Below are 17631 nucleotides of genomic sequence, written 5' to 3'. Positions count from 1 at the left end.
AACGTTGAATAATGCAGTTTCATTTTGCAAGCACATATTTCTCAACAACACTGGTAATTAGATATGTGCGCAGCGCATTCCTGATCTAACACAGAAATAAGCTCCATTTATGCTTGCAATTTGCCACATCACTTCCTTTGGGAATGCTCGATAAGTTGATTTGTAGCTCGAATTTGTGGCAGGACCTACCTTTAGTGCCTGTAACATGCTCGAGTAATTGAAATTGGTGGGTCTGACAAAGAACCATTGAGTATCCGATCAGCAACCCAATGATTAGCAGCCTCAGCGTAATGCACACCGTCCCAGCTTACATATTTCAAGGGATTCTCGCAAGAAGCACCATACACGGCTTTTCCATTTACCATTGCTTTCGTCCCACACCATATATGAGTGTCATTCACGTGATATCCACAGCAGATCTTCAGTGGATCAGCAAATCCTGAAAACACAAACCAAAAAAACCGTTGATACCCTCAGCTTATGTATATCTTGTTACCATTATATGTTTGTCTAATAAGAACCTAGTATGAAAAATGATGCCAATAACGAATAGACAGATATTACCTTCATTCTTGGCTTTGCTGATGAGTCCATATTTTGCAGCATAGACATCCACATACGTAATTGAAGCCTGTGGGAGCTCTGCCCTGAGATTAATCACTCTGTTCTTAAGCTGCTTGTTGAACTCTACAGCCATCTCATTCTGATCCTTCACGCACCCATACTGGTCAAGATAACCTGCTGGTAAATTATGCTTGTAAAACAGGTTCACTGGCAAACACCCAATTGGTCCTGTGTTGTGTATCCAAAATGCCCTCCCCCCTTGTTGGTATAGATGCTTCAAATCAATTATTCAACCTCAGTCCCATTTCAATTCAATCATGTTAATTTTAAGTTTTCCTAAATTCTCAGGAATCTGAAAGTTTATCTACTTACTCGCACTGCAGAGGCTAGCTGGTTGATGATATCTGGCATAGCTGCACGTAGCTGGTCGAAGCTCATCTTTCTGAAGCCAACAGAGAGATCATTTTGACCAATATCGAATGTGTAGAGAGCCTTGGAGAACTCCTCTGGTACCGGAAGTTGCTTCTTTCGAATGGGTTCTTAGCTAAATTTCAAGAAACAAGCACTATATATGCAATGAGTGACAATAACATCGAGTAGTATGGTAGTTTCTTCAAATTTTATAGAAGTATAGCTCACCTTGTTTGTAGAGCTCAATGGTGCGTGCTTTAAACTGATCAAATTGGACGATCTGGATGTCAAGCGAGAATGGGCTTATCCCATACTCAAAAATGGTCTCGTTTTGCCTTCTGATGGTGGATCCTCCAGTCGCAAAATTTGCACCGTGCCGGTAATTGGTCCCAAGTGAATTCAGATAAGCACTCAAGTAAGGCAATTTCAGCTTCTCAGCTGCCCAGAAAATTACTACAGTTAAAAGTTCCCTCACACTTGCCGACCAGTAGAAGCAAAAAAAAAAAAAAAAAATCATTTGCGTGCTTGTTACCTATGAAATCTATGATGAGGCGGCCATCGCTGTCTCTTCCTGAAGGCTTATGGAAGAAGCCCTCGCCATAAGGCCCAGAGATGGGCACAAATGCAGCTGATATGCCTCCAGTGTCTGAATTGGAGTCTCCGAAGTTGTAAATTGCCGGGAATGCACAAAAGAGTGGGCCTTTCAGCTCTACACCACTCACACATAGAAACCAGAATAACAAGAACCCGCAGACAAAATGTTTCCCTAACCCCATTTTCAAGCCTGGGTTAGCGTATCTCATGCTGGATTGACAAGTGAGCTCACCTATTTATAGAGACCCAGAAGCACCCTCAGACAGAACCAGAAGAGAGGGATAAACTTGGCTCATGGGCACAATCTCTAGATATTTGTCTTGGAGCAAGACCCACGTGATTTCATTCGTTCTAGGCTTTTGTACGTTTGCTAATTGGCACTCTTGAGCGGTAAATTTAGAGCTTCATTGATGCCCCGTGTCTGTGACATTGGCCTAAAATAAGTGGCAGAAACAGTGGGTTTTTGGAGTAACATAATGAGGTTAATGTGGGGAATTGAGAGGATAAAATATATCGTATGATTAGGGCATGGGGTCAATGCATAGATCGAACACACGTCAGTGTTTGCAAGGACTTGGACACAAGTCGGCTAGCCTGGATGATACTGTGACGGAGCATATAAATATAATTGAAGTGGACCATCTTATATTGTGTCGGTGTATGCTCGAGAGCTGGACAAGGTTCAAAATTGTTGAATTGAAAAAACAAAAAAGAGGCTTTTGCCGTTTTGCGTAATCAGTGGGCGAGACACAGCCAGTAGAGTCAATCTTCTAGGGATGTGCAACCTACATTTTCATTTCTACAGGAGTGACACCAACCCTTTCTGTTGTAAATGGAAAAGCTTAAAAAAAATTGATGTAAAATTTTCCTGTGTAATTTTTTATTTTAAGATACCAGAAATAATGAGATAATCATCAACACCTAACACTTGCTGAATATCTCTGGGAGTTAATTGCTGAAATGTAATTAGAAGTTATTATTAACGGTCAGGAAAAATGCTGGTAATATTAGACGTTATCAACTTGCCTCGACCTTATTAAATCGGTGGTCAAATAACAATGACCCATACTGGCAATTACGCACTTGCACTGGTGCTCATAAACAAAAATTTCAAGCTTTGGATTTTGATCCCACAAGACAAGAATTGAAAATTTTAAGGGTAAAAGGTTCAGAAACATGAAAAAGATAAGTTCTTTAGTGAAGTTGAAGTACGAGATGATACAAAAGTCCAAAATTTTTTGCGCGCGCGTTTATTTGTCATTGAGCTCAAGCCTTGATTCATTTTTGCTGCCAGTTTCATGTAACGCTTGATTGACCCAAAAATAGAGAAGTTATTTTACCACTTCTTTATCACAATCATAATACAGTAGAACTTGTAAAATATAGCTTTTCTTTCGTTAAAGATGCAGGGGATTGCCCTGTTTTACAAATCACCCTGACCACGCACACCTCTTCCATCGTGTGCTTTAATTATATTAACTATTAAGTAAGGCACTTTGTTATGTATGTAATATTGTAATCATATGATGAGGAAGAACAAAAGGGTCAGAATCATGGGGACCCAAGTTCATGACACGAGTGCGTGATCGCTATTGGTGGATCTGAGAAAGAACCATTGAGTATACGATCAGCAATCCAGCGATTGGCTGCTTCAGTGTAATGTACTCCATCCCAGCTGATATATGAGGAAGGATCTTCACAAGAACCAGCAAATATTTCAGTGCCATTTACTATTCCTTTGTTTCCACACCATATATCATTCCCGTCTTCGTGATACCCACAACAGATCTTAGATGGATCTACAAAGCCTGCAATGTCAAGAGTGAGTAAAGTTGAAATGCGCGGTGGTTTCTTCAAATTTGTGATAGCAGTGAGAATTAATTAGTAATTACCTTCCTTCTTTGCATTGCTGATTAGCTGGTACTTGGCAGAGAAGAGGTCTACGTATGTTAATGAGGCGGCAGGGAGTTGTGATCTTAGAGTGACTACCGTATTCTTGAGTTTTTCGTTGAATTCTTTGGCCATGTCGTTTTGGTAATTCACACAGCCGTTTTGATCAACGTAACCAGCCACTGGGTTGTGAGTGTTGTGCATGGTCACTGCCAAGCATCCAATTGGGCCAGTGTTGTGTATCCAGAATGTCCTTGCTCCTTCTTTGTACAAATTCTGAATAAGGGTACTAAATTCTCTCAGCAAAGCTTTTTTCAAGTATGTTTTTTTACCGCCTTAGTGGAAAATTTTGTTTTGGTTTCAAGTTCAGGTTGCAACAAATATTAAATCTTTTAACTTGTAAAGTGATATTAAAAAATCACAAAATGAGAAGTGGGTTAACTCCTCTTATATGAATAACTTACCTGAACTTGAGTAGCAAAATGCTGCACAATATCCGAGATTACATCATGAGAATCCTCTTTGCCCACTCTGTTAATAGCAGCAGCAATATCATTTTGACCGATATCCATGGTGTAGATAGCCTTCGGAAAGTCCTCTGGCCTGGGAAATTGCCTTCTGCAGGAATGATTGTCTCCTGCAAATCACAGACATACTCAGTTTTAGCAGAATCCAAAAATTAAAAGAAGAAGAAGAAGAGAAAGGGAGAGAATGAAAGGTGTTACATAGGTATTATATCAGAACCAACCAGCTTGATTGAAGAACTTGGCAGTGCGTGCCTTGAACTGGTTAAATTGTGCAGTCTGAATCTCAAGAGTGAATGGAGTGCCTCCATCAAAGAAGGTTCTATTTTGCCTCCTAATAGTTGATGATCCTGCAGCAAAATTCGCCCCGTGCCCATAGCTTGTTCCAATTGAATCAATATAAGCACTCAACAAAGGAAAACCAAGCTGCTTTGCTGCATTCAAATATAATAAAAGAACTCTCACCTGAACTCTCATCTGAGACAAGTTACAAATGAAGTAAAGAAGCCAAACTGACGCAAAAGATTGTGATCATGTTATATACTATACTAATTACTAAATATATGATTGATTTGTATCTGTGAAAGATGTCGATTTACAAAGAAACACAGAATAGTAGAGAAAGAGCTAAGATTAGTGATACCGATGAAGTCAATGATAAGGCGACCATCAGAAGCTCGACCAGCGGGCTCATGGAAGAAGGTCTCACCACAAGGTGAAGCCATAGGGAAGAAAGCAGCAGCCATGCAGCCTGTATCTGAATTGGAATCACCAAAGTTGAAGATCGCTGGGAAATCACAAGAAGGCACAGAATTCACTTCTTCAGACTTCACAGCACTCATCACTAACCAAAACACAAAGATCCCACCAATAACATCCATTGTGTTCTGGTCACAGGCCTGGCTAACCCATGTATATATATAGAGAGAGAGAGAGAGAGGAGAGAGAGATTATTTGGATGGCTTTGCAGAGGCGGAGTGAGTATTCATGTACCTAACGGCTAAAAGTCACATGATGAGGTGATGGTAGAAGTAACAGAGGAATCTAAAATTGAAAGAAATGAGAGATCCGGCTTGCCTGACTGTTAATTTCATGAGAAAGAACTAAACAAATGTGACTCTCTGACAAAATGCTCCTCTTCTCTTTGTTATATCTTTTGATTGTGTTCCTTGTTTGTTTCAATTTTCCCCATTAAATGTTCGATGATCTTTTTCTTCATTTGTTCTATTGCCATTATGATGTTTACTTTTAGCCTTTCTCAAAAATATAAGCAGGCATACAATTCCTAGGTAAATTTTTTTTTTAAATGGTAGGTTAAATTATTTGTCAAATCTTAACATAAACTTAGTCAATGACTCCTCATATTCATAATATAGACCTGGTTTATTTACTTGCACAGCGATCAACGAAGATAGTTAAACAGAAGTTGACTCGTTGAAGATTTAAAAAAAAAAATTTATAATGTTCTCCCAAATTGCCTTATTAAAAGTCATAAACTATATCAATTACTCATGATATTTAATTGTACAATGTACAAAGAGGGTAAAATAAAAAATTAAATGCAATTGATTATTATCAAACTGGATTTATATTTTTTAATAAAAAATAAAAGAAACAGGAAAACTAAAAAAAATAAAGGTTAAATTACACACAGTTTTCCTAAATTTTAAATCATGTATAAATAACTTTCTTAACTTTTAAAACTTAATAATAAATATCCTTGAGCTTTTAGGTTAATGCATCATTAATTATATATCCTCTTAAATTTTATTTTTGTGTGCATTTAAGCTCCCAAATTTTGATTGATATACCGATAATACTACTAAATTTTAAGTTATGTGTAAATAATTAATGTATAAAATTAATCACATAGAGTTATCAACATAAATATAAGAGTTGAGCGGGGTTCATTATAAAGTTTCAAAAGTTAATGAGGTTATGTATATATGATTCAAAATTTAAAAGAGTAATGTATAATTTAACCAAAAATTAAACACTCTAGAAGTTATCAAACTGGATTTATATTTTAGATTGAGAAAGATCAAATAAAAAGACAAAAGAAAAGGGAAATAACAATTACTCTGGATAAAGAGAAAAAAAATACTCTAGATATTGTAACGTTGTGGTAATGGTAATTATGTCTGAGGACTAAGGAGACCAGAAGCGTTGAAATGACTAATGTAATAATCTCGCGCATGATTCTATGCAGTGGACATATGAAGTGTGAACACCTTAACCCGCAGCATTTTCACCCATAAAATCCAATCCAAATGGTTGTCCTATAAGCTGGGGTTTTCTTCTTCGTTCAAGTTTCTTAATTAATATCACGTGACATTGAATCTTTATAAAACGATTTAGAAGCTTTATCTGCAATGACAGGGATCCCGAAACTTAAACTCAATTGATTAAAATAAATATCATATATCCTTTATACTATGCTTGGTATATCCAACAAAAATAATATAAATGCATTGGAAGAGCTTCTCCTATGTAAACTACAATGGAATTCGTATTTAAATTAATCGATAACTGAATATTACACTCGTGCACTGGACGTTAAGTTTTTATCCTTGATTTTAGGGAAATGAATAAGAATAGAATGGTGGAGATATTTTAATGGTTTCAATTAAAAAAATAGATAAATAGTGTTATAAAATTTTAAATAAATTTTTTTCAAATTTACATTATATCTTCTCTCATAATTAATGAGTTTAAACAAGAATATTATTATAAAAATATAATTAATATCCCATCAAGTGCCTTATATTAAGTATGAACAAATTTTTCTAAACACCGCCCTATAATAGAAACAAAAGAGAGTGTAAAATAAATGTATAATTAAAAAATATATAAAATATACCTAATACTTTAATTTTAGGCCAAGTGAAAAAATTTTGTACATTCATTTTTTATTATGGCCCACACCCAATTTTTTTTTAATGTAGACCACACAACTCCCAACTCTTCTAACTATATAAATTTAAAAAAAAAATGTCAAAATGGTTCGGCGATTACAATAGGTAAACATATTAAATAGTAGTCTTAAAAAAATAATAGTACCTCTATGGGTGTAAGAACCCTAGTGTTGAATAATCTATTGATGTATAATCACTTTTTTTATTAAAAATAATTGTAAGGTCTATTGTGATTTCTGATCAACTCAGCTAAATTTGTTCGAATAAAAAATGATAATACAAGGTTTGAGGATTAGGGAAATGAGGGGTGGGGGCAAATAATAAAGTAATAACAGAAAGGGACAGGAGCGAAAATCATGGGGAGAAAACAAGCTCCACATAGCGGATATGGGGTTGTTGAGGTCTCTGCTGATTGGAGCTTGTGCAATAGAGTGCAGGCCTCGCCATTATGGTCTTAATCCAAATTATAATAATCGCTGGGAAGAACAGAATCATGTTTTGTTCAATAAACAAAATCCAAATCCTCCGGGTTGTTGCGAACTGTAATTGGTTGCCTGGGAAGGCAAAGCAATGGAAGGACGGGACAGTAGGCAATGTGCAAAATGCAGGATTCACATGCGGCCTGGCGGGTGCTGGCCGGTACAGACTCGACACAACTATATAATCCCACTCCTTCTTCTTCTTCTTTTTGGTTGGAAATGGAAATGATTCTGACATAACACGTAACATAACTTAGAGACGGGGCTTCTCTCTCTCTCGCCATCATCGTCTTTCTGCCCAGTTTGGTGGTCATCAGAATTCAATATAAAATGATTAAAATCGCGAGCCGTGGTGGATCCCTCCCTTTGACGCCTAGGAGGCTTTAGCATGCTTTACTAGGTCTAGTCGTCTTCCTCAATCTTCATTAGCATCATCAACCTCAACCTCAACCTCAATCTCTGGGTGCGCCACTGTCGGCTCCCATTTAACCATTTTGATTTCACCTTTTGACTCTACCCAACGCTTTACTGACCATTCCCTAAAGGTAATTGCTTCTTAAATGCTAATACCCCGAATCGCATGTTAAACGGAATGTCATGAAGAACAGGACAACCACTTTTAATCACGTATTTAGAGAGAAGTTAATAAATGTGTGCATTGAATTATTTGCCAAATTTTTAATGATAATTTAAACATTAAGATTTTACACAATCCACTTTAGGGTGCCAAAAAACCTTGTGAATTTTGACTTGATCTGATTTTTATCCTTTGCAAAGTTCTTCCTGGCTCTATACTACTTAAAAATGACTGGACCACAGTAGCATTCCTCTTCTGTAACGCGTGGGTTGTTGAGTTCGTGGTATTTTATGCATACTACAATCACATTTTATAGCTTATAATTGTTCAGTTCGCAACCTGACATAGTGACATAGATTAAAGTTTAAATGACTTTTTAATTCTAATTTCTACAAGAAACAAGCGCATGAATTACTAAAAAAAAATACATAATACTAGTGCATTCTTTACAATTTTAAGGAAAAATTAAAATTTAAAACTCTACATGCCTAAAGCCTACGGTAAAATTTACTCCCGACTTACATTTTAAAAAGCCTACGGTAAAATATTTTGTAGCAATAATTTCTTTCTCAATTAGAATCAGATTCTCCTTAAAATTAAATTTTATCGAATATCTGAAAGTCAAACTTTTGATTACAAAGGAATTATGAACCCCAACTGTCATGTTCTTTTGCTTCGAACTCATGGAAATACAGTTTCACCCCAATTAAACATGTCGGCTTAATTTCAAAATCTGATTCTCAATCTATTGTCTCTACATTTATATCTCCAGCACAAGGGAGAATGTAACATTAAATGGCCCAATTCCGCTTTTCCACAAAACCTGCGAGCCCATTAAAAAAAAAGAGTTTTTAAGCTTTCTTTTACAAAATTATATTCTCACTTTTCATCAACACAGACAAGATTGTGCGAATTGGACTTTGGAGGAAATTTGAAAATACACCATTCCCGCTCTAGTCTGTACTCTTTTAATTAATGCCTGGCGCTTAACAAACCTTGGAAAGTTACCAGGCTTACGCAAATATGTCAAGCAAAACATGATATCACGATTAACGAGGAGTATTAGACCGTAGCAGATGAAATCATGAATTAAATTATATTCTAAATCACTAAAGCATCAACTGCGAAACTTGCTGCCTGTCCAAAAGAAGCAAAAAGAGTGAAAAAGGGCAGCAATTATAGCAATGGATTTGCAACAAACCATTGACACACAAGAAAGTTGAGTCAAGCCTATCTTACAGAATGTAATGTAGAAGCAGCAGCACCTTGAATCTTGAATTTGAAAATCCTCACTTACTATCCTGTCAAGCATATAACCACAAAATTTGCATTACCAATGGATACTAGCTTTGGTGGTTCTTCTTACTTTTCTTCTTCCTCGAGGCAAAGCTACTGGGTCCAATTTCCACAGACATCCTTTTCGTCCTGCAAGGTAGGGGGAAAGCTAAGTTCAACAGATACTGTGCGATCTGAAAATTTGCACATGAAATCTAGAAAAAATAATTTTAAATGAAATTCATCCATTCCATAATTTTGCAACATACCGAGAAGATAGCTCTTCTGAATCCTTGGAATTTCCATCTACAGCAACATCTGCGGTAACACCATTTACTCAATTATTAATTTATCTTTTGTATAAGTTCATCAAAACACATATGAGAAACCCAAGTCAAGCTTGAGCTTGACGCACTTAAAAAGCTGCTCTATCCATTGGGACAAAATGTTGTCACTTCACATAATTTGTTGACAAGATAATCTACTTATGTTTTATCGCAAAATAAGATTTGTCACATAGCAGACAGGATAAGATTTTGCATCTAACTGAATCTTTAGATTGTACATGTACCATTATGCAATCGTTTATTGGAAATTCAGTCTCTGCCCATCAAGTTTCCCCCTACTTATCAATAGCATTTATTGGGAAGTTTTCACTCCCAATCATATTATCTTGCTTATATCCCAAACCATTACAACTAATTTTCCGCCTTGTTAACACTTTCTATGACCATGACAAAGCAGCTGATGAAAGAAACCAAACGTGACGTTGATAATAAATCAACTGAAATCAGCAGGAGAGAAACATACCAATTTCATCACCCTCTTCACTTTCCTGCTCTGACTCTGTTCCTGAGCCCCATCGATCTCCTCCATCATCAAAGTCCCAGCGATCTCCAACAGGAGGCACCCAGAATTCTGCCTCTTCAGAGTCACTATCCTCGTTAGAAGACTTCCGTACTTCAGATTTGATTTCTTCAATTCCCTTGTTCTTCTTTGCCTTCTTATTATTATCCTTCTTCCCACCATCTGGACTTAGCGGCCCTGGTTTGCTCTCCCCTTCTTCCATTCCATTACACGACAACTTCTCTGCTTCCTTTTGCTCTGCTCTCAGAAGTTCAAATACATTAGTTAATAAATATCTACAATTTCTCATGCACTCGCAAATTAAAACCACGAGCAATAATGAGAAACCGGAACATCACTTCACTATTTGGAAATTCTCAAGATTCCCAAACACCCAAAACTAAGTGTATATAGTTTATGACAGTCGACAGACCTAGTTTATTGAGAAATTTTTTCCCATTCATATGCTTCCAGATATGTTCCTCTGACTTGTTGACGGTGTCTCCAGTCAATTTACATATCAACTTTGAACTGCAATGCGGAACCAATGTCTATGTTATCCCATTCTGTTATTCATAAATAATCCAAGGAATAAACAGACACATCAAATAAAATAAATTCACAGTATAGCCTAGCGGATAGCTCGCTTTCCATTCTGCGCACATCCGCTTATTGAATCGAAGATAAAAGCAAAAAAAAAAACAAAAAGAAATCCAAAACAGTTCCACTCCATTGGTTTTCAAATATAGCTTGCACATATCAAAACAATGCTCATTGTGATTTGAATTAAAATCGCCTAGGAGTTGACATACGAAGTTAATTCTATGGAAAACCCAAGATGGAGGTGAAGATTTTAAAAACACGAGGGAATTACCGGGAGAGCGGGTCTTGCTTGAACATATTGAAAGGGGGATTATTATGGGCCAAGGCAAAGTCGATGAGACCTAATCGGCACTTTTTGCTGTGAGAGTAGGAGTCCGTGTCCTTGGCGAACAGCTCGTGTCCAGTTTCCACGCATCTGAAGCGACCATTCTCGAGCTCTTTGAAGGTCGGCGAGCCAAGCAGCTCAGAACCTTCCTTCCCCGCCTTGTCTTCAGCCATCGCCACGGCTTGCGTCTCGTTGCCCCTCCCCGAAGCACAACACAATACCTAATACCGGGGACGAAAACGATGTCGTTTAGACCAAACGCAGCGTCGCTAACTTGCCCTGCCCCTGCCCTTTCCTTCTTAAACAATTGAATTTATTAAAATAAAATATAATTAATATTAACTTTAAACTTTAAATCTACATAGGAAGTCATAGTGTTGATTTGGGAAGGGAAGAGATAAGTTGCTTCAATAATTATAGATGAGATTGGAGGCTAGTCTTCTTATTTTATTTACAAATCACTTTTAATATATTTTATTAAAATTAAGAAAAAATTAAAACTCATCAATTCTTATTAAAATTTTAATAAATGTTTAATTTTGTTCCTGTTCTCACCAATATTTAATGATGAGATAAAAGAAAAAATTATAATAAATAATTAAGGAGGTGATTTATAAATAAAGCCAAACAAATTCTTGTCTCGCTCTGCGAAGACGGGGTATGTAAATATACTGACATATTGATACTTGTCGAAGGTATTAGACAGAATTCCAAGGATAGCAGTCAATATAGCCAGTGAGATCGTCGCTTATACAAGGTCCTGATTCCCATATTGTCCAAAAGCATACAGCGCAGCACCAGTCTCGGTCTTGCATGTATATGTCGAAGCAGTGAAGCGAAGTGTTTGAAGGCCACCAAAAGCTGCAGAAAAACTGTGTGCTGTGAATAAAATACCTTGGCCTGAATGTGAACTCGTAAGTTGCTTTTTTTTTTTTTATGGTGTGTACTCCAAGATCGTCGTCCTTGGATTTGCAGTGAAGAGTCAAGTCCTGATTTTGAGACAAGCCATCCAGTATTTGCACCGTTACCTTTGGAGTTATTGAGACATTATTGCAACTACCATTGCTAGCAGCAGCAGAAGCAGTGACTGCATATAACGAGCCATCTTGTTTCCTTCTTCGGATGTGGATCTGATGGCGCAACCAGTTCATGCCGTACGTACACCGTGCCGTCCTCCTTATATGACCTTGTTGGACGAGTTAATTTGATCTTGTTCAAACAACATTAGCTATGCTGCTTACTTTCATCCATAATTATTACTGTAATAACGTTTCGTACTTTTCCTATTACACTCTGCAATTAATGCTTCAAAGTTTTCAAGCTTCCAATATTGCTTGGTAGATAGGTTCATACTCCCTCTGTCCAAAGCATAAAGATTCTCTCTCAATCAATCATTGTTTAAAATATAAACAATTTAGTTTTTGTAAAAAAAAATTCTATTTTACCTCTCATATTTATTAACTTTAATTTTAATATCAATAACTTTATTCTCACTCATCATAGATTAGAACTAAAAGTAAATATATATATATATATATATATATATTTTATCAGAATAAATATTTTATTGGTATGTGAATTACTGTTAAAATATACTTATATTTTGAATTAAAGACAGTATGAGTTAGTCGGGTCAATCACTTCAACTAAGAACCTTTATCCTCAAATACTCTTTTCATTTAATATTATAAAAGCATTTTTAATTGAATTGTGCATCTCAATAATAATTTAGTTAATTATCTCTAAAATTACATACTCTTTTCAAGTTTTTTTTTATTTAATAGAGTCTTTTGATTAAAAATTTTTATTAATTACACTTCTAATTAAGGGTGCCTTTCAAAAAAAATCATTAATTATATTGTATCTTGAAAGACCCAAATTTTTTTTTTAATATACTGCATTAAAAAAATGCTTTGTATTTTTCAGAATATCTTAATATAAACTCATTCAGGATATAGCCATCGATCTCTACCATTGCCATTGCACTTTCATAGTCAACATGATTCTGAAAATGATTTTAACCAATCATTGCTGTACATGCTTCTCAAACAATTCATTTCCGCAACAAGGACATTAACATACAACGTAAGGGTTAAAGAGAAAAAAATTCCATCAATTTTCTTTAGAAGCACCTGCATCCTTAAATAAAGAACTGTATAATAGTATTCATAACGCTATTGAAATGAGTGTAAAAATATTCAAATTGTTAAATTTAAATAATGTCCGTTAACACTGATTGTCTCAAAAAATATAAACATAAGGTGTGAAAATATTCATAAACTTTTTTATTTCAAAGCTTTCAACATTCTTAAATCAATAATGGTAAATGAATATATGTTAACTTTATAAAATATAATTGGCTATATAATCAAGCTCAATTCAAACAATTTAGGCTTTCAAGCTTATTTTTCAAATACTTGAATTATAAAATATTTTTTTATTTTATTATGTTTTTAGTCAATTTCAATTGTTATCTTAAAAATTAAAATTTTTAATTTTGATCTCATTTTAATTTTATTTCAATCTAAATCAATTCGGACTTGGGCTTAGCCTAATTTTTTTTTTTTAGGCTTATTCGAGCAATCCGAATAAGTCCAAAATAATTAAACTCCCAAGCTCGATACTAAAATTTTTTTAACTTACTCAAGCTAACACATCAAACTTGACTTAAATTACTGCATCTAACATCTCCTGATCCATTAAAATATCTTAATATGGACTGTAAAGTTTTAAGAATAGAACTTAATAGATTGAAAAATGTCAGTCTATCTTATAACATTAATAGATATCCATGCATCATTCTTGACTTTATGATGCTATGAGCTCCTAGAAAAAAAAAATTGTGGATATTTTTATATCTCATGTTTATTTCCTTTATTTTAACTATAAATATTAATGAACGTTATTCAAATTTAACTACTGGGCACTTTTCCATCTACTTTATTGATGTTATAGGCATTATTTCACCATCATTCACCTAAAAATATTGAGTGTATTTAGAGAAAAAGTTGATAAATATTTTTATCCTTTAACCGTTTTAAAGAATATAATCATCGTGATATAGTTAATATTATCGACTCTATAATTTATGCTTCCAATGTTTACCCTATGTGGATTTCCTTTTTTTCTTCCTTTTAGATATTTATCTCTTACGAATCACAGAAAGGTTCAGATATATGTTGTAGCATTTGTTAAAATAATGGATAAGGCATGCTCGAGGAGCGTTATTGCCAACAATCAAATTTGATACTCGAGGTGAGGCACGTTAATTTCACCTCAAACATATATCACAATAGAAGCTGATACATGGGTTATAGAGATCTCTCACAACACCTCATTACTCAAGTATGACGAGACTGGGCAGTCTTGATATCAGATAGAGCAACGAAGCCAACAGGCGAAATTGTAGATTGCTGCTTAGAATCGTGGTTCCAAGGAAAGCACTGATTTTGGCAGGGACCGGATTCTTTGATTTTCCAGGTACAGATCTCGCACCAATAGTCTCGTTCCTCTATGTATATGTCGAAGTAGTGAAACGAGGTATCTGATGGCCACTGAAAATGGCAAAAATACAGTGTATTATTCAGAAAAGGATTTTTAAAGAATTTGAACTGGTACATCGCTCCCTCTTCGAGTACGTGCTCTGAAAGATCAAATTCCTTATCTTTGCAATGAAGAGTCAGATTCTGGTGATTCGATAAGTTGTTGATGATTTGCACTGTTGTTCTTTTAGGAAATAAAGACGCCTTCCCACTCTTCACCGATATCGCCGCTGCTATCGTTAGCAGTAGAAGCAGATGTTTCATAGACGGAGCCATCTTGATTTAAGTGTTTTCCTTAATTTGTGCAACAAGTTCATCCCCCACGTCCCTTTCTTATATCACCATGACTTGAGATCCAGTTGACCTTATTAAATTAATTATATTGAATATTATTATTTATCCATATTTATTGTGACAATAATAGTGATTTTGCGATTTTCGCTCATCATGCTACTATTAACTTTAATATTATTAAATTGATTATATTGAATGTTATTAATTCATTCATGTTTATTGTGGCAATAATAGTGATTTTTCCATTTTCACATTTATCTGGACAGCATTAATATTGTTTTGATTTACTCCATCTGGTCTCCATTATAATTAAGGTACCTCCAATAAAATAAAAGATGGGTGATTAAATCATTAATTTTATTTAAAAAAGATCAAACTTGTAACTTTACTTATATTTAAATTAAAATATTTCAAATTTATATTACATTTTCTTTCATAGTTACTTTCTCTGATCCTATTTATAAATCATTTTTAACATGTTTTATCGAAACCAAAAAAAATTACAAACTTCACTAACTTTATTTTAAAATTTAATAAGTTTTCACCTTTATCTCTAATAAATATTCTTAAATCTCATTACTAATATTTTTATTTGAAGCATTTAATAAAAGTAAAAATATAAAGAAAAATATTAAATTGACAAATACCTTATAAATAGAACTATTTTTTTCTCTTTGTATCATATAAATAGGACTAGTGGAGTAATACGTTTAAATAAAAATAATATTAAAAATTAAATGTACTAACTAAGTATTTCACCAAGTATTCATCCAAAGTTATAAGAATTTTGGGAGAAGATTTGACATCTTAAAATATAAGATACTTTAATAAAAATAAAATTTTATTAATAATGACTTTTCAATATTACACTTCTATATATTTTCTTTCTTTGATATTCTTTAACAAATGAAGTATTAAATTAAAAGTATTTTTAAAAGTTTGTATTTCTATTTTAAAAATGTAAAGTTATAAAGTATTTTTAATAAGTTTTATTAATAAGTAAAATTTTATTTAAAATATTTTATAATTTAGGACAGAAAGAGTATTAATACCAACAATTTCTTCTAAAAATTTCCATATATATAGTAAAGACCAAATATATATATATATATATATATATATAAATGTGTGTGCAATTAATGTTATGTGTTGGTCTTTGCATTGACTTCGGAGTGACATTATATTTATTGTGTTGCTTTAATAATTATTTCCATTCATTGTATTGTTTTTTAACCAGCTCATCCATTGTATTGTCACCAAATACATTTCCATGGGCATGGCGTGATGTCTGTTGCTATATGGGGTATTACATACACTGAAATTGATTTTTCTCTCTTATACTGCTTTTCTAAATAAAACAGTTCCTCGAGATTTATATTTTGTCAAAGATACGATGGGAAAATTTTCTTCGTTTGTGTCGTTGCTCTCAACTAATACAAGCCCCCACCCCCTCTTCTTTCTCAAAGAGGAAAATTTCTGTAATCTTCCTCTGTCCCCCCCAGTTTCCCGTCTTAACAAAACGAGGGAAAATGAATGACTCCCACGTCCCATCCATTTAACATAACCAAACAACGAGATGGGAGCAAAATCAGCAAATCCCTGTCATCCCATTTCCTTCCCTCTGCAAGCTGTCATCACCGTGTGGATGTGGGATTTCAAGTGAATGACAAATACCTGAATTGATAATTAAATTTGGATTAATTTTTTTTTCTGCATTTTTTTAACAATTAGGCACCTTCCACTAATAAGTAAGATATTTTTTTTCTTTAAACTATTTTTCAAATGAACAAAAATCCTTTCATTAAAATTCATTAACTTTATCATTTTTTATATGACATGTCTTTTGATATTAATTTGTCCGTTAAATTTTTTTAGGAGTGTTGAGCTTTGAAATGCTATTAAAATAAATTTAATTATAATAAATATTTTTAAAATATTTAGCTTTTTAATATCTAATTTTAAATTTTATTATTTATAAATATTCATTAAAAAATTATAAATTATTTTTAAATATTAATAACTTGAACTAATTTTTAAAAATTTATAAATGACTTATAAATTGTATGTGAATATTTGTAAATAATATAACAATAGTATTCTGAATAAATTATAGAAAATTTGTAACTCATTTCCTCAATTTTAAAATTATAAAAATGTTGCATTATATGAAAATATTAATTAAAACAAGCTACAATTTGGTTCTAAATATCCATTAATTTGAACATATTACATATAATGACTTAAAAATTTAAGAGAGTTAATTAATATTAATGTTCTTAAAATATCATTTTTATTAATAAATATTAAATATTTTAATAATATTTATTAAATTTTATTTTAAAATGACTTCACAATGCCCAACACTCTTAAAAAAATTCAAAGATAAAAAATTAATATCAAAAGACATGCCACATTAGTAGAAAATAACAAAGTTAACGGATCACTTATAAAGAAAATTTTTGCCCACCTAGTAAATGATTTAGGAGAAAAAAATATTATTTATTAGTATAGAGCATCCAATGCCTCTCGAAGAAAAGTACGAGAGAAAATTCACTTTAACCCATTTAAGTTTTGGTGTTTGGAATTAAAATAAGATCAAGTAATAAATTTTTAATTTAACACTAGCTTTAGACTTGGATGAGAGGAAAGTTAGGATTGAAAGTATTATGGGGGTATAACTCAAATCATTTTTATATTTTTTAGAGTTTTTTTCTCTTAATATTATCTCTTATCCATTTTCTCTCTCCTCATCTTCTCCCTTCATTTCCAAACACATGTAGAAATATGTTTAA

The 17631-nt window shown here is 33.5% G+C and overlaps 4 protein-coding genes and 1 pseudogene across 4 annotated transcripts; all 5 read right to left on the bottom strand.

Annotated features, from left to right (window-relative positions):
• LOC129285344 (GDSL esterase/lipase At5g14450-like) lies at positions 1–2271 on the bottom strand (annotated as a pseudogene).
• A 671-nt stretch (positions 2272–2942) lies between these two features.
• Positions 2943–5015, bottom strand: LOC129294299 (GDSL esterase/lipase At5g14450-like). Its single transcript, XM_054932549.1, has 5 exons — positions 4627–5015; positions 4208–4417; positions 3924–4096; positions 3462–3735; positions 2943–3377 (listed from the first exon to the last, which is right to left on the bottom strand). The coding sequence occupies exons 1-5, from the start codon at positions 4862–4864 to the stop codon at positions 3121–3123; spliced, it is 1152 nt and encodes a 383-aa protein (XP_054788524.1). The 5' UTR covers positions 4865–5015; the 3' UTR covers positions 2943–3120.
• A 4016-nt stretch (positions 5016–9031) lies between these two features.
• LOC129291528 (uncharacterized) lies at positions 9032–11222 on the bottom strand. The gene is made up of 5 exons (XM_054928933.1): positions 10950–11222; positions 10509–10606; positions 10040–10333; positions 9499–9547; positions 9032–9379 (listed from the first exon to the last, which is right to left on the bottom strand). The coding sequence occupies exons 1-5, from the start codon at positions 11174–11176 to the stop codon at positions 9298–9300; spliced, it is 750 nt and encodes a 249-aa protein (XP_054784908.1). The 5' UTR covers positions 11177–11222; the 3' UTR covers positions 9032–9297.
• A 479-nt stretch (positions 11223–11701) lies between these two features.
• LOC129302566 (S-protein homolog 29-like) lies at positions 11702–12154 on the bottom strand. Its single transcript, XM_054941501.1, has one exon. It carries the CDS (start codon positions 12152–12154, stop codon positions 11702–11704), a length of 453 nt encoding a protein of 150 aa, XP_054797476.1.
• Positions 12155–14344: 2190 nt separating this feature from the next.
• Positions 14345–14821, bottom strand: LOC129302556 (S-protein homolog 5-like). The gene is made up of 2 exons (XM_054941494.1): positions 14642–14821; positions 14345–14557 (listed from the first exon to the last, which is right to left on the bottom strand). Exons 1-2 carry the CDS (start codon positions 14819–14821, stop codon positions 14345–14347), a joined length of 393 nt encoding a protein of 130 aa, XP_054797469.1.
• Between the last annotated feature and the right edge of the window lie 2810 nt (positions 14822–17631).

This window comes from Prosopis cineraria, unplaced genomic scaffold, assembly GCF_029017545.1.
Source record: "Prosopis cineraria cultivar Desert tree isolate PC_DT_omini unplaced genomic scaffold, ASM2901754v1 PC1, whole genome shotgun sequence".
NCBI classification, from domain to species: Eukaryota; Viridiplantae; Streptophyta; class Magnoliopsida; order Fabales; family Fabaceae; genus Prosopis; species Prosopis cineraria.
The sequence above is the reverse complement of the archived record's forward strand: the minus strand, read 5'-3'. Positions and strand labels throughout refer to the sequence as shown.